Source organism: Canis aureus, chromosome 35 (genome assembly GCF_053574225.1).
Source record: "Canis aureus isolate CA01 chromosome 35, VMU_Caureus_v.1.0, whole genome shotgun sequence".
Classification (NCBI taxonomy): Eukaryota; Metazoa; Chordata; class Mammalia; order Carnivora; family Canidae; genus Canis; species Canis aureus.
Window position 1 is genome coordinate 30,592,238 of NC_135645.1, and position 25,649 is coordinate 30,617,886.

The 25,649-nt window shown below is 39.6% G+C and overlaps 1 protein-coding gene across 4 annotated transcripts in view; it reads right to left on the minus strand.

Annotated features, from left to right (window-relative positions):
* The window catches only part of EPHA3 (EPH receptor A3), a 329,015-nt gene that overhangs the window by 227,655 nt on the left and 75,711 nt on the right, over nucleotides 1–25,649 (minus strand). For all 4 annotated transcript variants that reach the window (XM_077883995.1, XM_077883997.1, XM_077883996.1 and 1 more), the window contains exon 3: nucleotides 6,687–7,347. In XM_077883995.1, the coding sequence (XP_077740121.1) occupies nucleotides 6,687–7,347 (661 nt within the window). The remainder of the gene's footprint in view (nucleotides 1–6,686; nucleotides 7,348–25,649) is intronic.

Below are 25,649 nucleotides of genomic sequence, written 5' to 3' on the forward strand. Positions count from 1 at the left end.
GGTATTAGTATCTGGTATCTCTCAGGTACCAGATACTAATTAATGAATAGATGAGATAAAGTGATAGTTTAAAGTTTATTAGTCTCTCTCACGTTTTCACTAATTAACATCTGGATAGTTAGGTGGATCTAACAACTGTGTGACCTAACAGTCAGATGTGCTCATTTCAAATTCGATGAAATGAACATTGTCATGTGTCTGAAAGACGTTGCAGATTCAACGATAAATAGCATAAGGCATAGTCTCTCTAGAACTTACTCTGTAAGAATGCTTAGTTGGAATAGTTCCTTCTGTGAGGATCTATTCGGTAAGTATCCGAGAACTTAATTATACTCTGTTAGTTCTAGGTATGATGTTCCTAAAAAAGAACAAGACGTGGCCTCCTCCCTCAAGGAACTTCCAGTCTGAAACTGGAAAGAAATGCTTCTTGTTCTTTTCTTTTCTTTTTTTTAACTAGGCTCCTGGCCCAGCATGGAGCCCTCAAACTCACGACCCAAAGATCGAGACCTGAGCTGAGATCGAGATCCAGGTGCTTAACTGACTGAGCCAAGGGCCTCTGAGAGAAATGCCTCTGAACTCTCTAAAAATCATGAACTCCTCACAGTTCCAGAAGGTGCAAATAGAGTCAGTAGCAGGTGCTAAGAAACTTCAAATGAGATTTTCAATTTTCTCTACCTCCTCTGACCGAGTAAGCAAAATCCCCAAATCATTTTGTTATTGAAACCTTGACAACTTTTTAAGGGTTTCTGAATTGACCAAGAAAGCAATGGAGAATAACTGATATCCTGAGTCCTACGTGAAACAAACATAACCACGGATAATCATCAGGAAGTCTAGCTGTCTTCATACATCACATCAAACACACTTTTCTATTAAGCTGCTAATGTACAAAAACAAGGAATAAACTTTGCATTCCACCATGAATGCACAGAGATAAAACACAGAGCAACAGATTCCTCAGTGACATTAATAAGGTATTTGGTACATTAAGTCTAAACAAAGTTTGTAGGAGCAGGAATATTTATAGTAACCTCCTGGTATCTGCCTCAAATGTAATTAATTGACTATATAAAAATCCATTAGCATTCTCATATTTTCTGTCCTAACTAAATCAAAGCAGATAGCACAATTCATTAGCCAGGATTAAAAAAATAATAATGTTTCACAAGGTTCTCTTGGCATTAATGAAAGATTTCTTCACATCTCCAATCTTAAAAGGTTAAAAGAATTATGCTGGGATGAAGACATACAAATGATTTCCCTGGTGAAATAAATCAAGTATATTTTGATTGTTAATGATTGAAAGCAAACAGAAGATGATTTAGGTTTATAATTTTAATTTTTAATGTTATTGTTTTAAAAGAGGTTTATTAACATCCTAAAGAAACAACTCAACCTGTAATTTGATGACATCCAGTCAGCTCCCCCAGACACTGGAAACATGGTCCAAATGCTTAAGCTACACACAGTAAGTTAAAAGAGATACCATGATTTCCTCCTCTATCATTAAAGTGGTAGAAAACTTATTTAAACTAAAGCCCTATTTTAAAATTATATATTACAGGAACTACCAGAAAAATAAGTCTCATGTATGATTTCTTACTTTTCTTTTTTTTTTTAATTTTTATTTATTTATGATAGTCAGAGAGAGAGAGAGAGGCAGAGACACAGGCAGAGGGAGAAGCAGGCTCCATGCACCGGGAGCTCGATGTGGGATTCGATCCCAGGTCTCCAGGATCGCGCCCTGGTCCAAAGGCAGGCGCCAAACCGCTGCGCCACCCAGGGATCCCTGATTTCTTACTTTTCTTATTAATCGTTACATTGCTCTTTATCTCTTGAAGCATGTGTAGTGATTTACTGTCCCAATAACCCATGGGTGGTGAAATAAATAGTTCAGAATATTTCATTAGTAAAATCAGAAAAGGACCCGCTTATGGGATTGACCTTCTCTAGAAAGCCTCCCTGTGGAACAAGCTCAGAACACAAAGCTCTAATGGGCCTTCTGTGCATTTTTAGATGCTGAGATAATGATTCAATAAACAAATTATAAACTTTATTTTCTGCAAGGAGTAAGCTATGTAAGGTAGTTAGCCTCTTTTCCTTACAACGAAAGTTTTAACACTGCCAGTGATGGTCTAAATCTCTCAATGCAAAAGGCTTCTCACCATTAATAAACGATTTCCATTTCGTAAATGGAAATTCAAAAGTATTCCATTTTGAGATACTCAAAATTAATCTGTCCTTCTCCTACATTGCCAAAGTCCCTGGTACACCTGGTACAAGGTTGACTGGTCTGCCCTGCATTAAAATTATTCATTTGTGTATTTGTCTCTCATAGTAGATGATGAACTCCTGTGAGGTAGAAACAATCCATCCTCTGTGCCTAGCACATTATTACTCTGTACTAATAAATGGTCAAAGCATCTATTTAAATTTTTTTTGTATAGCTAAGATGCTTGATGATCTATATATCCAGATTTTATTAGATGTCACCCCGGCTAAGCTTAGTCTCCCCAAAATATTACACTTTGGCTAGCAACTCTTCTTTCTAAAAATTCTAGAAGCAGAAAGATGTGGAAAATAAGCTGAATTACATTAAACCTTATATTAACAGATTCTTGGTTACTTTGTGCCAAATCCCTGTGGTCCTACTCCTCCTTCAAGTTAACAGTACTCTTGACTCCAGTGGAATGTGTATCCTCATGGGGTTTCTTGGTCTCTGTCACCACTGGACTAAATCATAGGGAAGCAAAGTGGATTGAGGTTAAGGCTGCAGCCTTGGGAAGCAGGCTGCCTGGTTCCAGATCTGCAATCCAACACTTACTCATTAAAGAAACTGAGGCAAGATATTTAACCTGCGAAAGCTTTGTTCTCCGTTTTTTTAAATGTAGATAATAATAATAGGTACCTATAGGTCATGTAGAGGGGATAAATAAGGTCATAGACGTGGCTTAGCAAATAAGCACACTGGCATCTAGTAAGTAATGAAAGTTAAAAAAAATCTCTGTGTTATGATACAATGCTTAGAGTGGAATAGGAACTCAGTAAATATTCTTTCAAATAAAGTGAATGAGGCTTATCTTCTTTTGTATTAGGAACCTGAAAGCCTAAGGTTACTGATCATTGTGTTATAAAATTATCCCGAGATGTGTATTCCAAGTAGTTGGTATGTCAAGGTACTGACCCATCCTTTTTTAAAAAAGGATGACACAATATTTTTGGAAAAAAAGTAAAAAAACAAAACTGATCTCACATGAAGTTTGTTTAGCTATCTTTCCATTGGCTTCTTTTTTGAGGGTTACCATCCATCTCTGTCCTGAACAGCAGCACTGCTGCTAAAATGCTCACCTGTTAAAGTCCTGGCACGCTATTCAGGCCAGCCTATAAGCTTACTGAAAAGCCAACTGAACAATTAAAACCTAGAAAAGAAAGCTAAAGGGCACCTGGGTGGCTCAGTCAGTTAAGCATCTGCCTTTGGCTCAGGCCATGATCCCTGGGTCCTGGGATGGAGCCTCAGCTCACATGGGGCTCTGCTCAGTGGGGAGCCTGCTTCTCCCTCTCCCTCTGCTGCCCCCCTGCCTGTGCTCTCTGTCTCTCTCTCTCTCTTTCTTTGTGTTAAATAAATAAATAAAATCATTTAAAAAGGGGGGGGGAGGACCATAACCACCGCAAGAAATACCAGCACCACTACTGACAACAGCAGCAAAATTACAGCCAATAACCAGATGCAGAATGAATTGGTTGAGTATCGGATTTTTAAGACACACACAGTAATGTCCAAACTAATATAGTCAAACAAATATCTGTTAAATATGTAAATCAGAACAAAGTAGAAAACCTCGACACATTGTCTAATAACCTGAATACACAGAGACTTTGTGATTGTGAGAAGAAAGGAAGCCAAAATTCACTTGGAAACATCAGCAAATATCAAGATACAACTTCAAGAACATGTTCCACCTTTAAATTACATCAGTAAAGAAATTCCCCCCCCCTTAAATTACAATCACATCCCATTTCATGCACCATCTCTGATTCTACTATGATTGTTTTTATTGATTTATCTTCAAGACCTTTGTCTTAAAATAATTTGCTATTTATACATGTGTATCTCATTCTGACTAGTATTTCTAAATGCTGGGAGAGGAGGTCTGATGATGTAGCATCACTGTATCAAAGAGGCGCTGTTGGCATCCTTCAATCCTTCAACATGATAAACAAGATTCAGGGACATGAAGCCTTCACATATATCCTCATCTGTAAGGGCATGTAGGTGGCTGAGTCGGCTGAGCGTCCTCCTCGAGATTTTGGCTCAAGGCACAGTCCCAGGGTCCCAGGATCCAGCCCATGGGGAGCTCCATGCTGATTCACCCTCTCCCTCTCCATCTGCCCCTTGCCCACCTTGTGTGTGCTCTTGCACAAGGTAAGTACACACAGTTAATTAAAAAGATAAATAAAAATAAATCCTTGTCTCTAGGAGTGATCTTGGAATATGATGGGATAACACAGTAGTTACTTTAAAGAGCGGTTCAGTAAATTAAAATGAAGTTCAAAACAAAGCCACTCTGGGTCAGCGTCTGCCTTCGGCTAGGGTCATGACCCTGGGGTCCTGGATCGAGCCCCACAGCGGGCTCCCTGCTCTGTGGGCCTGCTGCTACCCTGCTTGTGCTCTCTGCCTCTCAAATAAATAAATGAAATCTTAAAAAATAAAAAAAAAGCAAAGTAATTTTGAATTCGTTGTGAACTTCCTGAATTCATCTTCACGCGACTCTTTTCTTCTTCTACTAGTTTGTCTCCAAGACATCATGTAACATAAGTTTGCATGCTCTATTTCTACTAATGATACTTTTGTGAGATTCTATTTACCTCACTGATACTTATTTTTCTATTTCTTACAACTCTCAATAAGATTTTTAAACATATGAAAATTATTTAAAATCTACAATCTAATGATTAGGTTTCTTGCTCACTGTCATAGTTTATGAGATAGTTCTGCATACATTGATATATATAATTGAGAAGGAGGCATACCGATTCCTCTCCTGGTGTGGATATCAGGGACCGGTTCCACAGAGACCAAATTAGAGAGAATGGACAATTTTGAAATTCCTCCTGAGTTAGGCCTGTATTGTTTTATTTAAAATAATTTTCACAAATATCACATATCATAAAGAGTACCATAGAGACAAAATGTGATTCGAAGTGGATCATAAAGGCCATTGAGATTTCTCTCCACGCATGTATATAAGGGGGTAGTATCTACTATGCTGCTTCAATTTTAGAACTTTCAAAACCGTATTTAGTAATGATATTTCTGATGGTGCTCGCCAAGGATCCAAGTAACATGGAGAAGCACGAGACCAGAGTGTAGACTTCGCTCACATTAAGTTTTTTCTATAGACCATGTCTCTAGTCAAAAGCAAAATGCTATGTTCCATTCACATTGTTAGAGAAGTTAATTTATGTCTAAAGGATATTCATTTCTTCTGCATGGTTTGAGATTTACTGAATGGGTACAAAGAGAATACCAAGTTCAATTTCTTTGTCCTAGTGTAACAGCAAACAAAGGTATTAAAATAGAATAGATTCCAAGAACTACATAGTTAAATTCTCCTATGTATTTATACATTAAAAACTTTTTTTAAGATGTTATTTATTTATTCAGAGAGACACAGAAAGAGAGGCAGAGATACAGGCAGAGGGAGAAGCAGGTTCCCTGCGGGGAGCCCGATGTGGGACTGGATCCCAGGACCCCAGGATCACGCCCTGAGCTGAAGGCAGACACTCTACCACTGATCACCCAGGCGTCCCCTATGTTTAAAATTTTTAGTGATTTCAGTGTGTTCTTAAATACAAACCTTGCCTAACGTAAAGTTAACAAATTTGGGATTAAGTGGAAGTTTTCATCCAATATTTCATATTTTATATGAAAAAAGGTTATTTTTTTATTAATTTTACTTCAAGTGCAAAGAGAGTTTTAATAAAAATCAACTTGATGACATATTCTTTGCTACTATATTAAGGATCAAATATGCATCCCAACCGAAGGTGTAGTACAGACATCCTCCTGGGCAGCCTACAGGGCCAAACCATGAAACAAAATATTTTTTTTAATTACCACTCTATACATCAAATGCTAAGGTATCAACCCTGATTTTGAAATGAAATAATCTATATTAAAGCACTAGTGCATTGTACATAAACACATATTTGATGCACAGATGTCACTGAAGACTATTTTATAACACAAGGTACATACCACTGTGAGATAGAAAAACACATAGTCGATGTAGTATCTAATTCTGTTAGAATCAGATTACCTGAGTGCCAACGATGTTTCTTCCCTCCACATAAAAGACACAGATTTTTTTTTTTTTTACTTTCAGTTGATCTACAGTCATACCACCAGAGTCATTAAATAGCAGACAAAACTTAAAAATAGCATATGTAACACCTCTAGCGGGATACAGGCCAGCACCATGCAGTCAAACACGTTATTATCTCTACAACAAACTAGGGATCAACACATCGAGTGAGATAAATTTGGTCTATAAATAGACTGTTCTGCTCGAGGCCCGTTTTGCTGCCAAGTGAGTTCAGGCTGGGTTCATTTCTTTCAGTTACGCAACGATAATAACCTCACCAGGGAGCAACGCCACCCGAAGGGAAACAGAGAAGACTCTTACCTTGGCACACGAAACCTCTCTCTTCATAGCCAGCATTGCATGAGCACTTGCCAATGGGTACGAGCCATTCGCCTTCCGTACTGCAGTACATCCTGGGAGGATCTTCCTCCTTAGAATTGTTAACACAAGACCCTCTGACCTCCACCAGGGACTGGGAATCCATGGGTACTGTGTCTGGAAACATAGCCAGATTCTTCACGGTAAACGGGCACTTTTTGAAGTACACTCTCACAGACACCAAGGCAACACAAGCACCAACATCTTGGAATGCCAAATAAAATCCCTTTTTGTTGACGGGACCTACTTCTCTAACCTCAGTGTTGAGTTTAAGAATACGGTCGCCGAGATCCATTTGGGTGAAACTTTCATCAGCTGCGATGGTGTCAATCTTTGTAAACTGGTGTTCTCGAAATTTGACCCCATGATCATCATCAGACTCCATGTAGTACAGGTTGAAAGTCTCCTTGCAAGTTCCCAGAACCAACGGGATGCTATTGCAATCCCGCAGAGTGAATTTGAGCTCCACGTAGATCTTCTGAGCTGAGTTTCTGGGGACCCAGTTTGTCCTCAGCCAATTATTTTGACTGTGATCCATGACATTGCACACCTGGTAAGTCCTGATGGGTGTGTAATGCTCATCCACACCACTGATCTCTTCCCACTGGAGAATCAAAGGAGAAGAAAATGAGAGGCAGAATTAATGAATGAAGCATAATGAATAATAATGAACACAAGAGGACGGTGTTAATGCAATCACAAGATATGCAAAATTATTAAAGAGAAACTCCAGCATTGCTCATTAAAAATCATGAGATGGAACAACTCTGTAACATTCTCATATGTAGGCTTACTATTTGCAAAGTTCTTTGAGTTCATCAAAACTAAGCAACTTCTAATTTTGATTAATACATTCGAATTGTATTGTGGTTTGTGGGATATTCAGGGAAAAAGTTGCTTAGCAATTGATTATATGTAGACAAATACTCCAGCATCACAACCTCAAATCAGTTATCTCAAATAACACTATAAAATAGTTTTGTTATACATTCGGTTTTGTGTATTGTTATTTTAAGAAGAGAATGAAAAATACTGCTGCCTAAAATGAATTTTTATTCATGTTTTCCAAATTCAGTTCAGAATTTAGTAAAATCAATGTGTGGCAAAACAAGGTGAATCTAAATGATATCAATACCACATACCTCCTTGCATGACATTTTTTAACATAGTCATTACAAGGAACACATGTTGGTGAACTAAGAAAAAAATCTGAAGTAAAAATACAAACATGCTTCTCCCTGCCAACAAAATAAAAACTTAATAGACATACACAGAAAACAAGATGCAAATGTAGTGAACATTTCAATTCTTATTACCTTTTACTCATATTGAATTTTACACAAATAAGAAATAAGTGGCTATTAGGGTTTTTGTTCTTAAAGCAGTTAAGGTTATCCTAACATTTTTTTCATTGCAAAAACACTTAAAAAGTTTCAAGACTTTTTAGGACAGTGAAGCACTGCTTTCTGTGATCCTTAGAATAGGTCCCAGGAAGCTTTTAAGCTGCATCCCACTGTTTGTGGTACTTATGATTTTGCAACTATTTGCATCTGTTTCTAACTATTATACCTGTGTATAATAGTTTTTCTTGTTTTTTGGTTTTGTTTTGTTTTGTTTGCCATGCCAAATTTGTCTTGGGCTGCCAGGAAAATATGTCTTTTGTCCTGTCGTGCTTGAATTCAAAGCCTTCTTCTATGGCTGCCCATCGTCTATACAAATAACTTCAAACTCTTTAGTTCAGTATTGGCATTCTTCCAAAAGCTGATTCCAAAATACATTTACGTTTTTCTAAAAGTTTGAATTGAGATTAGTGAATTACATGTTTCACATACTACGTCCTTGTCAGTGTCAACGTTTTTACTCTTGTCAAAAGCCGTGTTAGATCTTCTTTTGTTTATGGTACGACCCCAACTTGACCGTGCTCTTTTCTCCCTGAAGCCTTCCATACCCCTGCCGTTCTTAAGAAACATTTCATACTATATGACCTTTATTTTTTTTCAAGTTTTTATTTAAAATTTAGTTGGTTAGCATACAGTGCAATATTGGTTTCAGGAGTAGAATTCAGTGATTCATCCCTTACCTACAACACCCAGTGCTCATCACAAGGGCCTTCCTTGACACCCATCACCATCTAGCCCATCCCCCCACCTCCCCTCCAGCAGCCCTCAGTTTGTTCTCTATCCTCAAGTCTCTTATCATTTGTTTCCCTCTCTCTTTTTCCCCCCTCCGATATGTACTATCCAACCTTTGCTAGATTCTTTATGCATTTATAAATTTAATCTGTGATACCCACTAAGATTAGTTTAATTTTGTTTCATATGCATTTGCTACCTTTTGGGACCTCTTCATATCCTCCATAATATGCAACATACAATTTTATCTTTTGAGAGATGTAGAAAAATTATTTTTTCTCATCACATACGTAGGAATCATTCAAGGGAGTACAAATATAAAGTTCATATTACAGAATATATTTTAATTTTGTAATTAAATATGTAAATGAAATCTTTGTGAAACTCATTAGAAATGGATCCCAAATTCTTTTCTCCATTAAGGGAGTTAGTTATTTTCATCAAGAATGGCAACTTTTCAATACTTACCTAAATCAATGGTATTTAAAATAGATGAACTTTTTCTATTTATATATTTTAAAAACACATAGGAATTCCAATCCAGAACTTCCTGTCATAACACTAGATAAAATATTAATTTATTGAATTAATGGTAATCACAAGCAAGAAATATAGCATTTATTTGGCCTTTTATTTTATTAGAAAAAATAAATTATTTACATTAGGATGTTTAAATTATCAAATCAACTTCTAGACACCCCCCAATGCAATAAACACAATTTAAAAGTTTCTTATTCTCCCTTGCTCTTCTACAAACCTAAAAACAAAACAAAAGCAACTAGTAAAAAATCACTACTTATGGTAATAACTTTGGTCAATCAGGGTCTAGAATACGAGAGGCACTCATTTTCTGGAAGCAAAATTGGTTTGACTTCTTTGTCATACCAATAGTCCAACAAAAGAACAAATTTAGACTATTTTAGAAAATCCTAGATCTGATATACAAATATATTTATATCTTGATATAAGAAAACCAAATGCCCATCCTGAACTTTTAATAATCTTTAATACACCATTTTCAAACACCTACTTTATGAATGTATTTATACAGGGAGTTCTCAAGAAAAAAAGTCTCCATAAGATTCTCAGTTCTGATAATCTTACATTGAGTTGCCTGTAATAGTAAAGTCACAGTCAAAGCAAAATTTATATATATGTTTAATATCAGAAAAATATAAAAAGAATGAACAAAGTTGGAACTCCTAAAAACTCTGATATAAAAAAGTCAGTACTATGTAGAATCTTGTCTATTATTATCACATTGCTTCTATAATGACATTGTAGAAAACTATGACAAAACGAGCAAAACTCCAGAGAATAAGTGGTGTATGTGGACATTTTACAGAAAATTAGGCCACAGATATCATTATTTAGAAATAAATCAATTGACTTAAAATGTGTTAACACAGGGTTTATTTTTTTTATTAGAATAGATATGAGTTTGCACTTCAGCTGATGAATCGGTTGCAAATTTATCCTGCTATGAAGATTATTTTACTAGGCATCAAAATAGAGGTGATGACCATACAGAGATTTTCATAATTTGATATACAATATGATTTTAATTATGGAGATCTCACTGCAGTTTAACATTTTTCCTCTCAATGTTAATTTGGCAAGCTATTACAAGTCCCTGAATGGAGAGGTATGAATTGCAGGAAGACAATGCAAACAGCACCAGCATGCTTTGCACATAAAAGGTTGCAAAGAGCAATTATCACTTAATTAATTTGTAATGAAGACCAAATTGTATGTAAGTGATGGTGGCTTGCCTTATCAGTCCACTTGCAAAAGCAGCAAGTCCCGAACCCTAGCATTTGCTGAGGACTAAAGACAGTAGAAATCCTGAGCACTGGGTGTTATACCGTATGTTGGCAAATCAAAGTCCAATAAAAAAAATACATTAAAATTTTTTTTAAAAGAAATAAAATCCTAAATGAGCATTTTCTCAACAGCAGCAGCAACCACAAATTATTAAAGCTGTGCCCGTGATGTTTACACATTACAGACTTGAAGTACGCCCATGCTTATCCTTTCTTCCTACTCCCAAGAACTAATGTGTGATGTTCATAAATTATCAGGAATACTACATTGCCATAGTAATTGTCCAGAGGAAAACTTAGAAGAAGAAAATGGGTGACATAGAATCAGGTGGTACAAAGAAAAAAGAAAGTATATTTCCCTTCACCTTCCTAATTAAAAAAAAAAAAATCCCTACAAGGGGTATTCAGCAGTAACAGTGTCTTCAGCAAAAGGGGACACAGAACTAGAAAGAACTCAAATTTTTTCTAAAGGTTAAATTCTCCAAATTCAACAATTCTGATGTTTAGCCTAGTTCCCAGATTCTTACTCTGAGCTTTTACTATTAGACCACAAAGGCCAGAGTTGAGTTCCTTGGTTGTTTTTTATTTCTTTTTTCAATCATAATTATTTCAACCATAAGAAAATCATGTATCCAGACTTCCTCTCCCTAAAAAGGTCGTTCTGAAATCTATTCCAAAAAGCATAGACATGGTGAACCTCCCTACTATCAAAACGCAGTGTAGGAAACAAGGGAGACAACTAATATTTTTCCGGATAGAACAGTTCCTTGTCGCTGAGTGAAGCATGTATTCTGGAAGGAAAACGCCTATTTTTAATCATTAATCAGCATTTAACCTAGTAACTATCATTCTGATAAACCTCAATTATAGTAATTAAGGATTTACACTCTATATCACTTACTGTCTTGGATACATCTTTAGTAACTTACTCTAGGGAATGAGGAAGGAAAGAAAATATGTACATTTCATTTAAGGAAGGAGAACCTATAATGTGTTTGGTGCAGAGGCTCACAGAATTTGGGAAATACTTAAAAAGAAAGAAAACTTCTCATGATTTACCTAAGATTTAATGCCAATCTCTTAGAAATCTGCAGATGACAAAAAGAAAATGATCACCAATATTCTTATGTCTACAATATTACGTTTGCATTTCAATGGCTATTAAGAAACACATAATTCTGCACTTCACAAAATGCTAAGGATGACTAATCTTATGCTCAACAATTGTATGTGATATTAAGTGGATTCATGTCATTCTTTCTTCACTCATGTTTCTTACTCCCACGTTTATTCCCCTTTGTACCCACGCAAAGCCATTTCAAAATGCAGTGCTCATCCTTGAGATATGTGAACATTTACTCTGCGTCAGCATCTTCACTCCACAGTAGGAATGTCACTGTTGAGTGTCAGGTACAGTGATAGCTACAAAACTTGCTATATTCCCATTTATTTTTAAATAGCTCTTTAGCCCATTCGGGTCTGAAAAGCACACACAGAGACACACAGGTACACACACCGAGATATATTTCTAATAGTATATTTTTTATTTTATTATTATTTTTTAAAAATATTTTACTTCTCTATTCCTGGGAGACACAGAGAGAGGTGCAGAGACAGAGGCAGAGGGAGAAAGGAGCCTGATGTGGGACTCGATCCCAGGACCCCGAGGTCACGACCTGAGCCCAAGGCAGACGCTCAACCATTGAGCCCCCTGGGCGTCCCTCTAATAGTATATTTTTTAGATTTCTCTTGCTGTTGATGTTGGATTTTAGTCACATCAGAGAATTACACATGTAACCTGAGATTGAGGAGGATGAGAGGGATTTGATGGTGGAGAGACAGCCTCAGGCCACAAGCTGTGGGTTAGAGCCTGAGAAGAGAAAGGCTCCAAAGGGGCCCGGGGCTGGCAATCTCGGTAACAGTGCCTACTGGCCGCTCCCCCACCACCTGCAACCCCTAAGCGTCCACAGAAGGTGGATCAAGTCAAATTAGAGTTGCCTCAGTTAATATGGGGGAGACAACGTCCTGTTCTGGCTAAAGTTTACTGAAAAGAGCTGAAACACCAGGAAAGGAGTGGAGCCCAGGGATCCTGGCTAAGGAAGGCCCCGGAGAGGCCGCAGAGAGGGAGCTGGGGACTGGAGGGCAGGGGGGGCGGGGGAGGGTGAGGCAGGGCCCTGGGGGGCCGCAGGAGGCCGGGGTCACGGCTAAGGAAGGAAGGCCCAGGAGAGGCCCCAGAGAGGGAGCCGGAGAGGGGGTGAGGGGGCTCCCCCGGGTGTGCGGAGGCCCCGCAAGCGGCGGCGGCTCCCGGGTCCCGGGGGCTCCCCCTGGGCCGGCTCCCCGCACTGCAGGGGCCCGGGGTCGCGCTGGCCGCCGCCGGGCCGGGAGGAGCGCGGGGCCCCGGGGGCTGGCCGGGGAGCTCAGGCCTCGCACTTGCGGACCGTCGTGCCCTATTTGTGGCCCCGGGACCCTAACTCTAGTCCGGGGGTCTGGGCGGCAGCAGTGGCCAGGGAGCGCCTCACAATCGCCGATTCAGGCGTCTGTTCAGGCGTCTGTGCAGCGGAGCGCTGTTCCCGGGCGCGGCCCCGACCCCCTCCCCGGGGGTCCCCGCCCCGGGGGTCCCCGCCCCTGCCCCCCGACCCTGCCAGCCCTTCCCCAGCCGAGGCCCTTGGCTCCGCCGTCGGCTCCTCCCCATCGAGGCGCCTCCGCAGGCTGCCCTGAGCGGCCGCACCTTCCCCGGCCCACAGGCGTCCGGAAGATACCGACCGCACACCCCAGGGGACGGCCACCTGGCCGCCTGGCCACCTGCCGCCTGGCCAAATGCTGCCTGGCCACCTGCCGCCTGGCCCCCTGGCCGCCTGGCCACCTGCCGCCTGACCACCTGCCACCTGATCACCTGCCGCCTGGCCAAATGCTGCCTGGTCACCTGCCGCCTGGCCCCCTGGCCGCCTGGCCACCTGCGCGCCTGGCCACCTGCCGCCTGACCACCTGCCGCCTGGCCACCTGGCCGCCTGACCACCTGCCGCCTGGCCACCTGCCACCTGGTCACCTGCCGCCTGACCACCTATCGCCTGGCCACCTGGCCGCCTGACCACCTGCCACCTGATCACCTGCCGCCTGGCCAAATGCTGCCTGGTCACCTGCCGCCTGGCCCCCTGGCCGCCTGACCACCTGCCACCTGGTCACCTGCCGCCTGACCACCTATCGCCTGGCCACCTGGCCGCCTGACCACCTGCCGCCCGGCCACCTGCCGCCTGGCCCCCTGCCGCCTGGCCACCTGCCACCTGGTCACCTGCCGCCTGACCACCTGCCGCCTGGCCCCCTGCCGCCTGGCCACCTGGCCACCTGGTCGCCTGACCACCTGCCGCCTGGCCGCCTGGTCACCTGCCACCTGACCACCTGCTGCCTGGCCACCTGGCTGCCTGGCCCCCTGGTCACCTGACCGCCTGCCGCCTGCGCGCTCGCCTCTGCTGTGCGGGGCAGGCGATTCCGGGGGCCTGCGGGACTGGGGGCGTCCAGGATGCCTCTCCGCACCTCCACCAAACTCTACCTGCGTTTCCCAAGTATTTCTATGTGAAGTTGGGTCGGAGACTAGATGGTAAAATGGGACTTTTGTTCCTGAGAAACGGATGCTGGCGGGAGAGGCCAGGGCCGAGGGGCTCGCTCGGGAGGCGGTTGTGCCGGGGGTGGGGGGGCAGGAGGCGGGAAAGCCTGGGCCCGAAGCGGGGCGCCCGGGTGGCCTGGGCGCCTGCGGAGAGCGCGGGGAAGGGGCGAGGGCCGTGGCGCAGGAAGTGGCTGCGGGGGCCACAGGCCGGGCAGCCGGCTCCCCGAGGGCCAGAAGAGGGCCTGGGAGAGAGGCCGCGAGCCCGGGGGACGCTGAGCACCGGGGCCCTGCCCGAGGACGGACGTCGAGCATTTCCCAGAAGATCCTAGACCGGCTGCGTCCTCCGATGCATGGAGGCAGGACGCACCAGGTGGGGAGCAGCACAGCTCGTTATACCAGAACTTTCAGACGACCCAAACTATTTCAGAAAGATTTCTGTTTTTACTGAAATGCTGCTAGAATTGTCAGAAAAAATAATCACAGTCCATACACATAAATAAATGCATTTTGTTTAAATTTTGTCATGAAACACTGTCCTCATCAGACTGTACACATCCCTTTCAAGAACATATAATTTATATGTACTGAATAACCTCCTGTGCCAAGCTCTACATGGATAACTCACGGGACAGAGACGGGGTACCTGTACCTAAGATACAGTGTCCTTATATCATATGTGTTGTTCTATCAACTGTCATTTTATAAAGACACAGTCACCTGTGGGGCACCCCGGGGCCTCGGTCAGTTAGGTGTCTGCCTTGGGCTAAGGTCATGATCCCGGGGTCCTGGGATCGAGTCCTGGGATCGAGCCCTGAGTTTGGCTCCTTGATCAGAGGGGAGTCTGCTTCTCCCTCTCTCTCTGTTCTTTCCCCCAGCTTATGCTCTTGCTCTCTCTCTCTGTCAAATGAATAAATAAAATCTTAAAAAAAAAAAGACATAGTCACTTATTTCTTTATTCATTATTCTTTCTCCTCTATACAGTCTCTGGTTTGGCTCATCTTTGCCACTCAAACATCCACCTTGTGCCTAAAATCAAGCAGCCACTTTACTAAATTTACTAAAATTAAATACCATGCAATGTGCCTAATATTAAATTTATATAACTAACAAAGCACAGAAGTAGGCTTCTGGGTACATCTTGCTTTGATTTTTAAAAATCAATATTTTGTATAGTTATGTCTCAAAGGGTGGCCCTACTGAGTAAACATAAAATCCATTCCATGTTTATGAGCATTTTTGCAGTTTTCTCTTAAAAAGAAGCAGGAAGTAAAATTCTAGAAACTATGCCTCAGTAAAGTTCTGATAAGGATTTTTGGAATAGATGGTGACAAAATTTGGAAGATGAAAGAGAATTTTAAGGTCTGGGAGATGGGGGAGTGGCAATGGAAAAACTTTCAAAAATGAACCAAAATGCTTAGAGGTCTACCAAAAAAAGTGAAAGGAATTGACTTGCAACAGATATGATGCACTAAAATATAAAATATACCATGGGGAAATTTATATAAATTAGCCATTGTCAAAAGTTTTCAATTAAGCCTGCTACTTGAATTTATTTTTCCTGCAAGGGGACACACGTCAATATCAAAAGAAATACAAGAAAAGTGTCATTTGCATTATAGGGTTTTGATTTTAATGATGAAATATTTCTATTTATAATATAAGAGAGACATAATAGGAAATATGCTATTCTTAGGACTATGAAGCATGAAGTATACCATTACCTAAAAATTACCTCAACGAAGAGGCCAACACAGTTAAAGAATCATTTAATAAACCATGTATCTATTCCTTAAAATTTGGAAAGGTTGTTTATATTTATCAGAGGTTTTCTCATTCTGTGTTCCTATTCACATAGATTCAAATAACTTTACGGAATAAATTTCCCTTGAATACTAGGGAATAGGACATTGAAACTATCATGTTTCCAATTCTCGGGAAAATGTTCAATGTGAAATTGTTCAATAAAAAGGTAATTTTAGAATTCAATATAACTGCTTGGAAATAATGGGGGGAAATTCCATGCACATTGGCTTAACTTGTCTAGACTGAAAACTGTGCTAAGACGGACATTTACAGAATTATTACAAATGACCAACTACTTAGAAATTAATGCATAGCAGTGACAGCAGTACATTTCATATCAGTTGTGAGATTCATGTAATTTCCTGCTATGATAATGGGTCACAGCCACAGTAATTCATAGCAATTTACAATATACCTGTGGAGCACTCACAGTGACGGAAATGAAATTAGCTCATGTCACTGTGGCACATATGCTAAGTTTTATAGATCTTCAGATAACTAAGTTTATTTTTAACACAGTAAGTGTAATTCTTGAGAGCAATTCCCTAAAATGTAAGCTGCTTTACAGCGACGATGTGAAAGCTGCAGACTCCTGCAGGACTTGCCACAGGGGTGGCAACCCTGTTTCCCAGGGACGGTTTAAGCCTTTCTCCATTGAGTATCCTGGGGAGCCCAGATTCAAAGATTGTCCCTTTGGACAAAGGGACCCTGGATTTGAAATCCAGCTCTGCTACTTAATAGGAGGTTCAACAGACCATGATGTAATTTACACATCTCTAAGATGGGAAAAAATAACAGTAAACTCTAGAGATGTAAACAACAGTAGATTATCTATTTAAAATGGGTGTGTGCAGCATCCAGGAAGCTAAAGTTAACAAAAAATGTCATCAGGATACACAGATTTTTTTTCCTTATAAAAAATATAAATATTTTTGGGGCACCTGGGTGGCTCAGTGGTTGAGCATCTGCCTTTGGCTCAGGGCAAACCCCGGGGTCTCGGGATCGACTCCCTGCAGGGAGCCTGCTTCTCCCTCTGCCTGTGTCTCTGCCTCTTTCTGTGTTTTTCTCATGAATAAATAAATAAAATCTTAAAAAAAAAAAAGTTTTTTTTTTAATTCAAGCTTTCCTTGTTTCCTTTTTTTTTTGTACTAGTCTAGTGTTTCTTCAAATTTATTTAAGATAATCACAGTTGTGACAAGTATAGTTTGTATTACTGTTCTGAAATTCAATAAATATAATAAATGACAAAAGTAAACTGAGTATTGGGCTATTTCATATTTTTATAATAAATGCGTCCGCTGTCTTTTATCTAAATTTTCTATTCTATGTAGAGTAAAAGCTTTTGCCCAGCTCAGAGCCTGATGCAGGGCTCAATCTCACAACCCTGAGATCATGACCTGAGCTGAAACCAAGAGTTGGATGCTTAACCAACTGAGCTACTACTGGGTGCCCTATTCATGTCCTATAATTTAATAAAATAAAAATATATATAATTATTATGCTTTTATTCCATACTGGTCAGTGTGTTGTGTCCATTATCTTATGTCTACATGGAGATAATAATAGGATCATTCAGTTGCTTGACTGATGATAGTGATAGTTAATAAGTGCTTCCATAGCTCTTCCTTGCTAACTAAGCAAAACAAATGTTTATCAAGCACTTACATACAACAAAATTGTTTTCTGGTACTACCATTATGATAGAGATGCAAAAGTCATGGTTTCCTGCTCTTGAAAATCTTACATTATAAAAACAGATATATGGGTCTATAAATCTATTATTAGACAGCTATTCATTTATTTGACAGAAATCCACTATAGTCCAGGTCTTCTTCTACGCCCTGGGGATCTCCTCTTCAGGAAAAAAAATAGAAAAGAAGAAGAAAGCCACAGTGGTTTCATAAAGCTTATGTTCTACTGAAGGCAAACAAGAAAACAAAGAGTAAGTACACACACGGTAGGTGTGGTGGTGATAATCATTACAAAGAAAAACAAAGATAAAAATAGGTCAAGAGGAGAGAGTGTGTCGATTAAAATGATACTTTAGATAGGGTGAGAATAAGGTCTCATTTCTGCAGCCACCTGAATGAAGTGTGAGGCCAGGCCAAGAGGATATCTGCTGATAAAGCATCCCAGGCTGAGAAAACCAACATCCATCTACTATGAGACTGAAGATGGTGTTAAAATCTAGGCAGAGCACGGAAGCCCCCTGTGGCTGAAATGGAGTGATCCAGGCATGAAAGGGTGAAATATTAGATCAGAGAGGTAGTTGGATACAAGAGCATTTAGGACCTCACTGACCATGTGAAGGACTTCGGATTGTATTCTCAAACAAAATAAGAATTCAGTAAAGGGTCTGGCCAGAAGAATGACATGACCTGACTCGTGTATTTAAAAAGGTTAAAGGCTGCTGTGTAGGAAATGAACTGTACGGAGAAAAGCTCTAAGAAATGAGATCATCAGGAGGTTATTATAATAGCTCAGGTGACAGAGGACAGGATGTTACTAGTAGAGGATAGATCAAATTATGGAAATATTTTGGTAGTAGAGCCAAAAGACTTGATGATAGATTGGCTGTGGGACATTAGAGGAGGGTGGAGAATGTGATCTATCCATCAAAGAATGGCAACAACCAATGTGAGGCCAAAGAAAAAGAACAGCAGCCGGTGGTGGAATTTAGGTAAGAAACTTAAAGACGAATGAAATTCTGACCAGTAGGGGATCCCTGTGTGGCTTGGCGGTTTGGCGCCTGCCTTTGGCCCAGGGCGCGATCCTGGAGTCCCGGGATCGAGTTCCGCGTTGGGCTCCCTGCATGGAGCCTGCTTCTCCCTCTGCCTGTGTCTCTGCCTCTCTCTCTCTGTGTCTATCATAAATAAATAAATAAATCTTAAAAAAAAAAAAAAGAAATTCTGACCAGTAAAAATAGGTGATGATGGAGAAAGAGGAAATCAAAACAAAACAAAACACCACATTCCAGGCATAGGAAGCAACATGGAAAAATGAATAAAAATACAAAAATACCAACTGAGTTTGGTTATCATGAAGCTGCTGAAGTGAGAGATGAAGCTTCCTTGATTAACTCAGCATGTGTTTACTAAACACTCGCTATACACCAGAGATCCTATTAGGTGCTGGAATTATAGCAGCAAGCAAAAGTAGTCTGAAGTCCCTCTCCTCAGGGAGCTTACCTTCTAGTGAAAAGACAGGCTAAAAAACAAAAGCAAACAAGATAAACAAAATGTATGTTTTCTTATACAGTGGTTATGTTTTAAGAAGTCATAAAGGAGACAAGAAGAGAGGAGGGAGAGGAGGGGACAATTTTAAAACCAATGGCCCAGAAGAACCTCACCGGAAAGGAGATATTTAAATAAAGATCAGAATGGATGGCTCATGGCAGAGGAAACTGTCACTGAGAAGGTGATATTTGCATAAAGAAGTGTGGATGCATCAGGAAAGGGCCATTTACAGCCAAGGAAAGAGAAGTAGAAGGGCCTGAGGAGTGTATCTGGAGTAAAAGACCATAAGGAGTAAGGTTCACGTGGTGTGTCCTAGGAAGCGGAACAAAAAGAGTCCAGCAGGAGCAGAGTGGGGAAGTCGGTGGAGTTAAGGTTCAATCCTGGGATCTGAGCAGAGGACCAACAAGACTCGCACTGCAGAGCCTCCATCTGGCAGTTTTACAAGGAACAGGAGAAAATTGGAGGAGGAGGAGATGACCACGTGAATGGTCTGGAAAGTAACCGAGGTTTGTCTCATCATCCAAGAGATTCAAACAGAGATCAGATTTAGGGACATCGCTTTGAGAAGAGCATTGAGGATGTTTTGGAAGGGGACTGGAGGGAGAAGAATTTGAGAGTAATTGTGGTTAGTTAAGGGTGAGTGAGGCGAGTTTGGCCACTTTGCTCATTATTGATGCCCAGCACCTAACATACATCCACATTATCCATTAATTGAATGAATGAAGGAATGGGTTAATTTTTGAAAGAGAATAATGTTTCAGAAGTAGGACTACAACTTGGTAATTGGTGGATATTGAGATCATTAAAAACCTGAAAATGACTCTGAGGTTTTAAAGCTAATAATATTTGATAATCATACTGACCATTTTACAAGGGTTTCTCAGAAATGCATCATTTTATCCTTCCAAAGCTCTAAACGGCAGGTGCTCTTACCAATTAATTTTACAGATGAGACAAAGGAAGGCTTAGTAAGAGATTCAGCCACTTGTCCCAAATTGGACAGCTGGTAAATGGTGGAGTCTGGACTCAAACTCAGAACTCTTTCATCACAAAGCCTTTCCTATTTTCTCCTCATTTGTGTTGTTGACTTGGAAATAGTGACATTAGGAGAGAGAGGCAGCAATATAGGTAGGGGATGTTACAGGAAGAGGAGGAGCACGTTTGTTTAATGTAAGCCGAGTCTGAGATGTCAGTGCAAAACACAAAAACTTTTGTTTTAAAAGTTAGAAAGGTCATCTAGAAGTCAGGGGGAAAAGGGGGATAAGAGTAAAAATTCAGATTTTAAAGTTGCATAATTAAAGCTTTGGAAATGGTTACGATGATTAAAAAAGAAAAAAAGGAATTTTAGAGACTGTTTTTGAAATGCTTATGTTTAGAGGTTAGAAAGACAAAGATGAGCTGATGAAAGAAATGGAATGTTTATAAAAATTGCTCTTTCAAAGCATCTATATTTGAAATCATCTTCACATAAAAAAAAAGAGGTTTTCAAGTTAAGTATAGCAAATGCTATTGGAAACGGAGCATCTATAGAGGTAGGATAAGAATAGGGAGAAAACAAGTCCAAGCAGACAGGAGAGAATTTCAAGATTTTCTTTTTAATTTAATATGAAGAACAGAGTAAAAAGCATATGCCTTGAGAATAAACTAGTAAAAAAAGAGGCGGGGGGGCGGGGAGGATACAGCTGACTTGCTGACTTATAAAAATTTTTTTTTGTTTTTTAGGTAGCAAAGGTTTTCCCAAAACTTCATGGAACTAAGGAAAGTATAGAAGAGAAGACATTGAGGCAGTAATTGTAATTAAAAAAAAAATTTTTTTTTATTTTGAACAGATAAGATTCGTGGATTCCATGGATACAGAGCCTGGAATAATCCATTTTACCACAGAAAGAGACCCTGAGATGTTCTTTACAAGTAAAGAAATTGACAGAGGAGATACAAATGTCCAACGTCACAATGCTAACAAGGGTCAAACCTAGATTAACCAAGATCCAGGGCTCACGCTCAGTCCAATATACTCTACTTTCTCTGCAAGACAGAAAGGGCTGATTTTCATGTCAGTTTTTGGTAGAACACTGACCCACTAGTGACCCACAGAAATTTCAGCTGGAAATTCCCCTTGGTCACAGGCAAAGATGAATGGGTTTGAAACACATGTCAGAAGATGGTACTGCTATTTTTTAGATGTAATCTGTTGCTTTATTTGATGGTGTGTTTTAACATATTTTGAAATATAAGTATTTTTTAAGAAAAGCTACATTCTGAAAGAATATTTGAGAATAGACCTAACTCTAATTTCAACCCTGACTTGAAGACAACTGTGAAAAAAATAAATGTGATAGATAGATATTGCACTTTGAAAACTACTACATGATTAAATATGTTCTACAACCTACAATGGATGTTTCATAGCCCAAAGTGAATGTGATTAGAAGTAAAATCAATGAAATAAGGTGAAATGCTAAAAAACCATGTGCTCAGAATTAGAAATAAGTGTATGTTCATATAATTTTAGGAATGAGTGAAAATTTAAACATTTTAAGCATAGATAAATGGTCCAGTATTATTTACCTAATATTTAGAAAGCAAGTAAACATACTAGGAGAAACTTATAAAACTAAATGGCATGTATTCAGAATATTATTTTCTGTACTAAAATGTTTCAAAGAAAAAGAAATTGATTTTAATAAAAATGATTGAGAAAAATTTTCTTATGACAAATTAAATTATACAAAATAGGTTTATCTAATTGGAACAATTATTCCCATAGTAATGCCAAGGCCATTATAAACTGGGGGAAATAATGAATAATTATCATCAGAGCAATTTTGAACTTTAAAAAAACCAGAATTCAAAAATCATAGCTAACTATATAAGTTACAGAGTTCTTGTTTTCTTTGTTCATAGTTTGACCATTTTCTTGCATGTGGTATCTCAAACGTTCCTATATTTTGTCAATGGCCCACATAAAGAGAAGGTATTCAGCAGAATATACGATTTTGTGGTTTCAAATATTATGTTAATATAAACTACAATTTTATGCCATTCTACCTCTATTTCTGACCCAAACTAATTTTGGTTCAATTTTCTGCAAAATATTTCAGAAAATATCCCAAGATAAATCTAAAGTTTCAATATAAATGATAGATGCATCAAAATATGCTTATTTAAAAATACTTCTCTAGGGATGCCTGGGTGGTTCAGCTGTTGAGCATCTGCCTTTGGCTCAGGGCATGATCCCAGAGTTCTGAGATCAAGTCCCACATCGGGCTCCCTGCAGGGAACCTGCTTCTCCCTCTGCCTGTGTCTCTGCCTCTCTCTGTGTGTCTCTCATGAATGAATAAATAACATCTTTAAAAATAAATGAACAAATAAATAAAAATAAAAATACTTTTCTAAATTCTATGTCTAACTTTATAACTGATGATCAGTTCTGATCTCCTGATCAAATGAGGCTAAAGCTGGTATATTTTAAAACAGTTGCTTGTGCTGGATGGGCAGCAGGATGGTTCCCAATGTTATTTTCCTAATATTACCTGCTTCCAGAAGTCTTCAGCATCCGAACTGTTTGGCACCTAAAAGGATGACATGTACCAGTTTGTTTGCATTGTGATCCTCTTCAAAATATAGAACCCATGTCAATGGGTAATGAATTAGGGTATGAATTAGGGTAATGAATTCTGGGCAATGGATTAGGATTACAGTACTACACTGAGGAAAACTAACATTAACTCTAGAGTTTATAGATTTTTATAAGCCCCCCTGAAAGGAACTGCTCTGGTGAGATTTCTTAGTCATTTTTATACTCTGGTTATTGGAGAGCTAATTCTTAAGTCCCACAACCATTTAGCCCATTACAAATACCATTTAGTATTTATTTTACTAGGTTTTACATATATGGTATATATAATATCTAATATATGCTATTTTATAATATATAGTGTTTGTTTTACACATAATGTATTCTACCCTTAGTCATTGTCACAGTTTACTGCTTTAAAATATTAGCCTTGTTATTTTGAAGACGATTAACTCTTTCTCCCTATAAATCTGGATCCAAGAGGGCTGAGAGTACAACATTTTTATTTGATTTTTTTATTTTTTAAGATTTTATTTACGTCTTCATAGAGACACGGAGAGAGAGAGAGGCAGAGACACAGGTAGAGGGAGAAGCAGGCTCCATGCAGAGAGCCTGACGTGGGACTCGATCCAGGGTCTCCAGGATCACACCCTGGGCTGCAGGCGGCGCTAAACCGCTGCACCACTGGGGCTGCCCAATACCAACAGTCATCTAATACTGCCATATGTGTCGAATGGAAGCTAATGAAAACCATACTGTGGTTTCTAGAACACATGACTAAGATTCACCTCTTGGACTGTGGTGTTCTTTCACCAAGCTTGACTGGTCCCCAACATCATCATACGCTGAATGTTTTTTATTAAGCAGACATTTTCCTGAGTTCTTGATATGTATAATCTAATATAATACTCATAACTAATCTAAAGAATAAAAGACTATTGATATCTTCTTCCCATCAATGAAGACACCCAACTTCCAAAAGATGACACAAGACCTTGTTGACACACCCTAGGGATGGATAGGAGATTTGAGCTCAGGCACTCTCACCCATAGGTCTCACTCTTAGTCATACTTCCCTGTTTTCTTCTGGTTTTTATTATAACTATTTGGGGGGAGTGAAGTTCCAAAAGACACTTCTGTGCCACTCTTCCGCATAAGTAGGAATCAAAATTCCTGTTTTCCCTGCTTTGCTGCTTCCCAGTGTCTACTCAGTGAGCTACTTTTCCATCTTTAAGTCACATTGTCAGTGAAGATTTTTGTTTCCCTCTCCCTGAGCTGAATCACTTGTTCCTCAGCTATGTGCCTGCATCACTTCCTAAACAGGCCTACTCTTACATATATCACCTCCTACTGCATTGATTTGCTTCAAAGTCTTTCTCCAAAGAGATTGCATTCTCCCTGGAAGCAAATTTATGTGATCTTTAAGAGTACAAATTCTCTGTGTAGCTGCAGAATCCAGAGGAGTGCTTAAAAATGCATGTATTTGCAGGGGCAGATCAGATGAAAGGATACAGCTAGCTAGGCACAACTGGGACTCAGGAACCATGGTAAGCTAGAAAGTACATTGGTGGTCTGAAGAAATCCCTCTTTAATTTTTCATAAACCCTCCTGTCTTCTAATCTATGGTATCTAGCAGGGTTCATCTAATAAATATTTGCTCAACTAGTGAAAGATGAACATTATATTTTAGTTGTTCCAATAAAAGAAAAATGAAATGGGTAAGCATTTAATCATGTGTCATTGGCTAAATTGTGCCTCCCTGCCACCCCCGCCCTGGCAAATCCATAGTGTTGAAGTTCTAATACCCAGTATTAGATGCAACCATATTTGGAGATAGGTTCTATAAAGAGATGATAACCTTGAGATCATTAGGGCAGGCCCTAATCCAATATGTCTTCATAGGAAAAGGAAATTCAGACACAGACACATAGAGAGGTAAAACTGTGGGAAGACAGAACAAGAAAACATCTATCTATAAACCAAGGAGAGTGGCCTGGTCCAGATCCTTCCCTCATCTCCCTTGAAAGAACCAACCTTGCCAATGTCTTAATCTTGGACTTCTAGCCAGTAAGAAGATAAATTTCTATTGTTTACACAATACAGTTGGTGGTATTTTGCTATGGAAGCCCTAGCAACGAATACACCATGTAATAACATTTAGGCAAAATTGAAAAGTATAATACTTCAAGTAAAGGTTGTTTTTGGCGCCCAGTTAATTGGTTGATTTATCATATTGTTCTCTAAAACTTCTGGTTCAAATGTTTTCATAGATGTGCCTGACAAACAGAGAGTTTTAAGAAGAGTTAGGAAAAGAATTAAAAATTTTTTTGTTATAATAAGGCCAGTCCAAAAAAAATAAATATTTTTCTTTATCAGCTTCTCCTAGCAAGAGTTAACAAATAATGTAAGTTCAGGTAAAAGTGATCTGATTTCTATGAGATATATAAAATATAAAAACAGAAGCAGATAAACCCTTTAGTGTAAGGAGTCATGGTGTCAGGAAATAGTTAAGTAGTAAAATCTTGAACTGCTACAGATGGAGGATGTTTAATACTGCTGCACAGGAAGTGTCTTAGAGTCCAAGTTTCTGCACAATGAGAGACCTGTTTTCATCTAAGACCTAATGTTGAAATTATGCTTCCAAATAAAAGTAGCTGAATTTAAAATTTATTTTCTATTATTATATTTTGGTAGACAATAACAAGGCTACTGCACAAGGGGAGGCATATATAAA